We start from the raw sequence: 9,920 nt of genomic DNA on the forward strand, positions 1-9,920 counted from the left end.
TATTCCAAAAGTAATAAGTTTATGATGGTACCAGTTATATGTGTTTATTAATGTAGCAAAAATCTCGCTACCTCATATTAGGAACCTATCCCAAAGGCTGTACCCTTTAATTTCTTAGTTTCATAAATAATTACTTAAATAAAGTAAAAATACTTTTTCAAGATTTTCATTCTGCTAAGAAATATATTTTCTTAGAAAATATTAGATTGTTGATGGACAAAGGGCATTTGGGGAGAATAATATGTTTCAGTATGTTATTAATAGTATTATATATTAAATATAAAGGCACAAACAATAAGGAATACTTTTCTACTTTCTAGATTCCTACGGTATCAGGATGTTTCGTACATTGTCTACACATTTGATATATAGACAAATTATATCTCACGCCAACAATCGTCATAAAATTACTCTTGGAGACGGAGAAACACTTACGATAACGTTAAACTATGGATCTTTGATCTCTCTCGAACTTAAATAATTTAATTACAACTCTATCTATTCACAACCTTATAAGAAAAACGTTCAATGTATTCTTCTTTCACGTAAATGGAACACGATGCTTAATGTGTTGAGACGATTCGTTCGATTAAATAAACGTATAATATTAACATGTCGATATGATCGCATATAAAATTCTCGATATGAAAATTGTTAACAAGTTCAAAAACATAATTTTCTTCGTAAGTCTTTCGACGCTCGCGCGTTTCACAACTAGATATACTGTTTTTATACAACTTTCATTATCTAACATCTCTATCTCAACGTAGAACAGTGACAAGTACGTTTGATGTCGCTCGCGCATGAAGACGCCGTCAATCATTGAATCGTAAAAATCTCACATTGTTATAACATATACATTTATTACACATATTGCTACGTAATGTTTCTCTACGCATATCGGTGTATCTGTAAATCGTGTGTATAAAAAAATACATATACACACGATAATGACAATTTGATCCCAAGAAGTAATTTGAGATTAGGCCTGAAATCCGAGTACTAAATACTGTATAAACTACCATAAGAAATTCGGATCGATGACTGTTTTTTTTTTTTTTTTTTGGAATGTTTAATGCCACAGAGTCGAAAAGAAAAACACAAAAAGATCGACCGATTTTTTGCTGTAAATTGTATCGTCGTATAGATATTAAACATTTTGTACTTCGACAACCCGCCTAAGAGAAAAACTGTATTCCTCGAGGGTGTGCTATTATTACAATCAAAGTTATATAAAATTTACAAAGGATTTCTGAAAGTTTCATCAAAATGTCTAATAGCACCTACGATGAACTATATTACTAAAGATTACTGCTACCAACTAAACTACAAGATTTTTCCAACGTTACCCTGAATAGATATATACAATGTTGAGCATTATTCTTGACTTCTTAAATTATACAACACAGTTCTATCGAAACAAATCGATTATTAGGCAAGAGGACTTCAACATATCGCCGTATGTTCTCATTATAATAGATATGAGAATATACATTATAAATATAACCATAATTTTAAGACAAATATAAAAAAGATCATATAAAAAAAAGTTATACTTAAACATAAAGTTCTGGTTATATGCGTACTGTGAGTCACTTGCCAATTACTATTGCGTTCGAAATAATGTGTGAAGAGAAAAATCATGATGGATGAATCTATAAGATCACGAAGATTAAGGATTTATTATAAGAATTATTTGGAATATTTCGATGTGTTCAGAGAAACGTTGGACGAATGTAGGCGTCGCGATGGCGCCGGGCTAACTGGAGCCGACGGAGACGGTCCAGTGGGTGTTGTCGGTTTGGAACCCCTTCTGCTTCGCCTTAGAGTCGAATACGGACTGATGCCCCGATTAACGTGTTCGTGCGCGTAAAGTAGCACTCCGATATCCCGATTACCCGCCTCCAAGGCGATTTTCAAGGCCGAACTGCCATCCACGTCGACGATAGATGGATCGCAGTCCGGATGCGCGAGAAGCAATCTCACGATGTCGGTGTGACCGTGTTCCGCGGCGCACATCAGCGCAGTGCTACCGTCTTCATCTTGAATATTAACCGCTGCTCCAGCATCTAAGAGTAGCTGCGTCATATCCTTGCGTCCGTGCGATACCGCCAACATCAGTGCAGTTTGCCCGTGCTATTTGTTAGAAAAAAATTAAAGAATTATAAAAATATTCAAGATAAAATAAGTGAGACTTTTCCTTAATACGGTGCTTGCATTATTTGCTTGCACTGTAACAGCAGAACTTACCAATTTTGCTCGGATATTGACGTCGGCAAGCTGGAACAATCTATTCGCCACTGAGGCGTGCGTGGAATTTCTAACTTCTGCCAGAGCAGCTAACATTACAGCCGTGTAACCAGCTACGTTTGCTTTATTAATGTCGCAGACTTTCGAGTCTAACAATATAGACACCACGTCGAAATTGCCATGAGAGACTGCGTAGTGCATCGCTGTATTTCCACTGGTGTCCGTCATGTTGACGATGTACTCCAGCAGAGTGCTGGAGCATTCCTCGAAACGATCTAAATAATCCTCGACATCTAACGGATTCGCGCTAGATGTGCTGGATATTTTGAACCATTCTTGCTGTATAATATTCGTAGCGTTCTTCAGCTGATGAGAGATGTTTCTGCTAGGTGACTTTTTGATACTATCATTGAGCACCTTCATGGCGGCTTGCATCTCTTTCGAGGGCTCGACCTTTTTTCTAGGCTTATCTTGAATTGGTTGAAACAGAGCTGATTCCGGTAGCTCTGACTTCTCTTCGTTATCCGCCTCCTTCTCCACGTTACGTATCTCTTCTGACGCAATTTTCTCATCCTTGGTTTTCTCGGATTGTAACTGTTGAATGCTACGAGAGACAGAAAAAAAATAATTCTTTTTACATTTTTTTGTAAAAATATTTGGTAGATATATAACACTTCTTCACTAGTTATTATTACTTTTTTTATAAATGTTACATAGGGAAAGTTGTGACATCTATTGAAAAAAAATTAATATAATCTAATAATAGAAATAAGGGTTGAATTTCAAATCTTAGATAAAAAAAGTTTCGAAATACAAAAGTATTATTAAGCTACGTTAGTTATATTACTTATTAACATTAAAATTAAAACATTACAAACTATGCATAATACTAAGAAAAATAATGGCAAAATGAGGATGGCGCTGTAAATAGAAGACATTATATATTATGGCGGGGAAGATGTGTTACCCTTCCGTGGCCGGACAAGGCGGGATATCGGAGGAGACTTCGAGATCGCTGAATAAACGAGGAGCGACTCGTTGCGGCTGCTGTTGCTGCTGCTGCAGCATCGATCTGTCGAGATCGAGAATACGCTTACTCGTTCACCATTGCCGATGCAACGCGGGACGCGTACTGATATCCGACTACCGTTGGGATATTTATGTTGTGGTTGTTGTGAGAGCACTCGATGACGCACTCGGCACGCGCGCAACCACAAGCTCAAAAAGAATAACAAACTGTCCGGCACGCTTGACCGGCACGAAGTACGTCATACGCGGCTCTGCAACTGGCTTCGTGCAACCCTCTTCCCATTCCCTTTAGCGCGAAATAACCCCCTTGCCACAGCGACCTTCGACCACGGAAATAACAGATGGCGTAAAGCGCAGTCGAGCGGGAAGGGTGGATCGAAGTTTGAAGGGGTAATAAATGGTTTGATTTACTCGATCGGAAGTAGGTTTAAAAGCATACGATAAATTTTAAGCAAGGGTACTATTTCATACTGCAAATTTTTCAAGTGAATTGATTGATTAGAAAATAGAGATTTTCTGCAGACTCGAGAATTTCTCTGTTCTGTAATCAATTAGTAATTGAAAAATATATTGTATGACAAATGAAGCATCAATCATAAGCATAGCAAAAAAATTACTCATATGTAATCTACAATTTTTCACAAGTAAATATTTAATATTCTATAACGCTTCATGAGATAAATTAACTTATTCTCCCCAATTCATTATTTTTTTGCAGAATAATTTAGGTGCAGTTAACAATTTTTTTTCATAGATTGAATATTATTTTGCGATGAAAATGTTAAATTCTTACTCTCTATAAAATCTCTATTAATTCTCTAATATCTCGTAAAGATAAGATAAAATAAGGATATAATCTCAAACGACTAACCGATTGTTGCTGTCGTACTGCTCCTTATTATCCGCATCGTATCTTATCACCCCGGTGGTCGGTATTTTTGTGTACGTGTCTTGACGTTTGAACTGTCTTCTATGATCGCTAGTATTCAAGGGAATATGGGCCGGCCTCGGAATCCTGGATATCATATTGCTGTTTTGATGATTCAGACTATTTTCCGCATTATTCGCGATCTGCTTTGCCAGGCTTTTGATCGTCTCCTTGCAATTATCGCAATAATTGGCCGCGCAGGAGATCGAGATGTGCGGCCTCACAGACTCACCGACCGACACGTCGACTAATGTCTTTTTCATCGTCGAGGTGCCGAAGTCTCGACACCTCGGCGTGAGACCGGAAGTATCGGTACCGCGAGCGATAGTTCTCACCAAGTCCTCCACCATCACCCCTATTGACTTGCTGCTGACTTTTGTCTTCGTTCGCGTATCACCATAGTTGAACGAGTGACTCCTCGAGTTCATCAAGTTCAATGACACTGGAGACTGCACCGCCACTGGATCCGGTCCGACGCACACGCTCCTGGTGCAAGAACCGAATCTGGCTTGGATCCCTATCTCCGATGTCCTCGGTTTGGCGGTTACGCTCGCGTGCGAACGCATTCTAAACTGTTCTATCACCTGGACCGCCTGATCCCGCTTCTCGGCGACTACGGGCGTTTCCGGGCTGCATTGAATGCCCTTAGAGGTAGTATCTTTTATCAGACTATTCTTGTAATTTCTCACTGCGTGTTCCACGAGCAATTCAACATCCTCATTTGTCAGAATATCCTTCATACTCAATCTTGTTGATGTTCCGCTGGAACGCTTCTTGATTTCCTTCTTCATTTCTGGTGCAATGTCCTCGATTAAGAAATGGCTGCACTCAAGAGTCTTAGGCTTTTTCTTCTCGGTATTGATACCGAAATCTCGCGTTTTTTTCACGGTATTGTGATTAATCAAATCGTTTTCGTTGGGCGGTATCGATTCCACTTGAAGTGGAGTTCTCGTTAGCTGTCTTCTTCGTATCTTCGGTATGATCTCCTCCAGCATCTGTTGGCTGCGAGTCAAATTCGATTTCCAGTTGCTATGATGCTGGGAGTTGAAGAGGTTTGACGATGTCTCGTCTACCAGCACAGCGCTTTGGTCTTGGATCTCGGGTACAAACTCCTCGATTCGTAGATGACTTTTTTGTAGCGATGGTTTTATTGGCGTGCTTGTTATCATACCAACGTCTCTCGTTCGAACCTGTACACAATTAGTTCGATATAATGATTTTCGACAAAATTGAATAAAGGTTATTAAAATATATTTATCTTCTTTTAAACAAACATTAATTAATATTAATATAATTGCTACATTTAAAATAGCGTAATATCGATTTTGTAAATACATTGTACTACACAATCGCCTTAAATATTACGAACCATTGCATACCGAGCAGATTATATTGCCGATGACATATCTGGGAAGTTTTAGAAAGAAACGTAGTATAGTACTGAAGAGCGGATACATATCGTAACTAATCTAATGTTCAATCTCGATGTGTCTATTTATAAATATTCACGCAAAATATGTACACGTGCGAAAGTCACTTGACTTCGGCGATGTGAAAAAACGGCATGAGAAGCAACGAGAGTACGGTTATGTATCGTCATTTAAATTCCGATTTTCACTTCTAATTAGGAAAGCAATCGCCACTCACTTCTGAATATACATCAATCGACGAATATTCAACGAGAACTTTTAATTTAAAAAAACTAGGTACATAAATCTAAAGATTACATATGTACTAATAACATAAAAATTCAAAGTCCGAGTAACTTTAATATTGTATGTGTAATACAATTTCTAATTTTAATTTGATTAGTTCCTTGTCATTTTCTAGAATTAAATTAGAAACAGATAATTAAGTTCATAAAGTTAGATAAAAGAATATTTTAAATGTGTATAGAACAAAATGTATAGAAAAAATTTAATAAAACTATTTCTAAATTAATCAACGAAAGTATTAAAATAATAAAAAAAATATAATATAGACTATAAAGTAATTAATTTAATAATTCTAATAAAAGAACAGAATTTCAAGATTTTTTTTAGATATATATTCTTAGATAAGACAGATAAATATCTTGTTTACGACGATTAAAAATAGAAATGCAATTCTTACCGGTTGGTACGATACGCCAACGTCCCTTGTCATCACGCCGCACATGGTTCCCATGTCTCTCGTAGACACGGTTGCAGAATTCTTCAGATTTCGCAAGGTGATGCGCTGTTCCGAGAATGACTGACTGCGATACCTGTGCAGGGTGTCGTTGCTGGAATTCGTTTTACTTAGCTCATCCACTTGTCGCAGGAGATTGCGCTTCTCTTCTTTCAATAGTGAGATTTGCACCTGTGAGAGAAAAAGAAAGAGATTGCACACGCAGAATTAGATAAGTCTAACAATAATGCAGTCTTCTATCGAGATTGATAAAATTGAGGTGTGTGAGAAAGCAATGATTTAGTATTACGTAACAGAAAATTACATCAATTTTTAATAAATTGCAACAGTAAAATTAATGATTAATATTCTATGTAACTATAATTTCAGATCGATTTTTTGGTATCAGGTAGAATGACAGATAAAATATTTTGTATTTCATATTAAACAAAAATGAAGTTAATACAAGATTGATTAAAAATAAAATATTAAAGATCTTTATCTTTTCTTTTACCTTATTATTTTTTGACAAATTTATTTTGTTAGAAATTAGTAGCAATTGTTTTTAAATTATTATGTGAATATGAATACAAGTTCACGAAACATTTCTTTGAAAATGCATGGGAAGAACTTAATATTTTCGCATCGTTTGTGCATTGAACGTGTAACGAAACGTCTTCATAAGGGAAACAACGAGATCATGATAAAGCAGCGGGAATATCTTATACACGAACGTGTATTTCGCTAGAACGGAAGAGCTCGCCTGGGTGCAAATTACATGTCGGGCGATGAACGTTACGAAAGCGTAGGTGGGAGAATAGGAAATTAGTGAGAACTCACCTGCAGCTTGGGAATCGCCTTGACCTGTTCCTCTAGCTCTTTCATCCGTTCCAGAGATGCCGCCATTTGTTCTCTAATATTCTGCAACGCATAAAAATATTATTAAATCCTTATTCTCATATTTCACAAAGTTTTATTGTATTACGTAAAGTTAAAAACTCTCTAAGTGAAATAAGGATTATTACCAATCCTAAGATTAAAAATATCTAATTAGAGATCAATTACAATAAAAAAATGAAAAAGAACAATGTACACATTTTCGAGAAAATAATAGCAAAAATAAAATCATATTGCATTTGTGTTTTGCAGTTTTTAATCGAATTTTATCGTTTAAATTTTAATCTCGCAGATAGATTTTTTCTTACATCATATAAATTGATTGCAAAATAATGTAATAATTATAAAGTAGAATAAAGTATGAGTTTCGTACCTGAAGTGCGCCAGTACTAAGATTCGAATTGCCACTTCCAACGCTGGCGTTGTCGGAATCTGCCGGCTGGTCTGTCTGAGCTGCATTTTGCACCGGCGCCGTTCCGTTTGTGCCATCTAGCGAAAAAAATCAGTCATGGAAACCACAAGCTTAATTATCCGTCATGTGTTTTTTTTTTTGCAAGAAATATCTTATTAATTCCGAGAAAACGCGGTTACGCTAAACGCTGAAACATCCACTTTAATCGACCTCCCTCTTCGATCAACTCCGGCTTCGTTAACCCTTTAACTAGGGAAGTTAATTTAAACTGATTCTCATCCTCACGAGGCAGAGATTTTAACAAAGTACGCTTGAAAAACAAAATCCATAATTGACAATATTTTACTAAAAAAATAATAAAGTAATTTTATAAATAAATTTATATTTTGTGCCTCTCTTTTTATTTGTGACACGTTAGAATAAAGAAAATATCACACAGGAATATATTTCGTAGAAATATTTAATTTACAATTAATAACATCATTATTATTCTTAGCAATCGTCAATTACTCTTTCTGACATATCATTCTTTGACAATGGGTGGAAAAAAATAATTAAACTCTTGTGTGTCATTATTGTACGTATCATTATGCAATATTCACAGGCTGATTCACCTGTTTCATCGAAATGTTTTCTAATCGGCGCTTGAGCAACCGCGTTACGGAGCAGAATGTTATCTCGAAGAAAATAATGAAGAAATGTGATAGATAGAAGGTTGAGGCAAATTCCTTTGACAATGTCGTGATATGGTTCGTGGGCTCGGCCGCTGCGATGTAGAATTTTCCGCACGCAACTCGTGACGAATGATGTATTTGCACGAGATATTTCATAACCACTGCAATCTTAATTTTAATAAATGTATTTCTTAGCAAAGAATTTCTTCAACAAAACATACGTAATTTCGAAGTTATAAGGGATTGAAAAAAGTCAGCTTTTCGTGAACTTTAGAAATATAGTTAAAATTATTAATCTTTAATTAATTTCAAGCAGCTTTAATTTATTTTAAGGTTTAAAATTATGAAGAGATATTTAACGTTCGAAATAAAAAGTTGCAGTAAATAACGACTTTCTTCGTCATTCTCGCCGAGAAAAAAATCCTCTCCAAATTGGGGAGAAACTTGTCATTAAAATTAAGGTCGCAAGGTTGCACAGGAAATCCTATATATGCATCGTCATTAACGTTGAAGCGGTTGAATCACGCATCACGCGCATTGCACATGTGGATTAGACGAAATAAAAAGGCTAAACGCCGATCTCCAGCAACGTGAAAGTTTCGCGCGGCGAAGACGAACGTTATACTGCCGCGTATATCGATCATGAGATTGCGATAAATTCGTCGCGAGAAGAAGCAAGAGGAATTAACGAGGCAACCGTGTTCGACTGTGTTGCGTGCCAAGAGTTACGTGTTCGCGTGTCGGAGGAAATCAGCTTTTGTCAGAATTGTCGTTTATTTAAAGAGAGAGACCTCCAGAAAATTCAATTTGCACAGAGAAAAAAAATGTATGGACAAGTCTTCTAATGAAAACTCTTTTAATTTTTTCTGAACGAATGAAAATCACGAATTTATAGAATGCATCAATAGATGCAGTTCCTCCATGTTAATGGAGGATGCGCGAACGTTCACTGCGATGCAACTTCGGATCTTAATTCTCTGGTTCCTAAACTACATCGCGAACACTCGAGTGATCGCGACGATAACGCGAATAAGATTTTCCAAGCACTGACACTCCGATTCCGCGACGTCGTCCCTGGCTGCACTTCTATTTCTTGCTCGTCCACGTTTTAAACAGATGCACTTGTCAAACACGGAAAAAGGCATCGCATGCTGCTCGCGAATAGCATAATAACAACGTGATCGAACGTCGATTACACATATAAAGAAAAAGATAGAGAGAGAGAGAGAGAGAGAGATCTTTGAGGTCGTCCGATTTCTCGAGGCAAGATATCGCTCGTTCGCTTATTGATAACGAATTCAACTTGTTTGGAGTTAGATAAAGTATCTGTTAATTGTTTGCGCCGTTGCCAGTGACGCTAATCGGTATATGACGACAAACAATAGAAAACCATTCCGCTACGTTGATTACATTACATAAAAAAAAAACACGCGTAAAGGTAAACGTTGCTACAATTACCGCCCGTTTCGTTCGGCGCTTCTTTGTTTTGTTCGAAAACGCGCAGACTAGTCGACGAGCAAAAATATCACACGAGATCAAAAATATGTGTCGCAAAAGAAATACGTTATTGTCCCCAACGTAG

The 9,920-nt window shown here is 36.8% G+C and overlaps 1 protein-coding gene across 4 annotated transcripts in view; it reads right to left on the bottom strand.

Moving 5' to 3' along the window:
• Positions 1 to 254: 254 nt before the first annotated feature.
• Positions 255 to 9,920, bottom strand: part of LOC105204657 (KN motif and ankyrin repeat domain-containing protein 2) — a 37,974-nt gene continuing 28,308 nt past the window's right edge. For 2 of the 4 annotated variants that reach the window (XM_011173820.3, XM_039446688.1), the window contains exons 5-10: positions 7,626 to 7,741; positions 7,196 to 7,276; positions 6,320 to 6,547; positions 4,151 to 5,397; positions 2,251 to 2,854; positions 255 to 2,136 (exon numbers count right to left, since the gene is read on the bottom strand). In XM_011173820.3, the coding sequence (XP_011172122.2) occupies positions 1,693 to 2,136; positions 2,251 to 2,854; positions 4,151 to 5,397; positions 6,320 to 6,547; positions 7,196 to 7,276; positions 7,626 to 7,741 (2,720 nt within the window). In that variant the 3' untranslated portion in view covers positions 255 to 1,692. Of the gene's footprint in view, positions 2,137 to 2,250; positions 2,855 to 4,150; positions 5,398 to 6,319; positions 6,548 to 7,195; positions 7,277 to 7,625; positions 7,742 to 9,389; positions 9,525 to 9,920 lie in introns of those variants that run through there. The other 2 variants (XM_039446689.1, XM_011173823.3) reach the window with 2 other exon arrangements.

Source organism: Solenopsis invicta, chromosome 3 (genome assembly GCF_016802725.1).
Source record: "Solenopsis invicta isolate M01_SB chromosome 3, UNIL_Sinv_3.0, whole genome shotgun sequence".
NCBI lineage: Eukaryota > Metazoa > Arthropoda > Insecta > Hymenoptera > Formicidae > Solenopsis > Solenopsis invicta.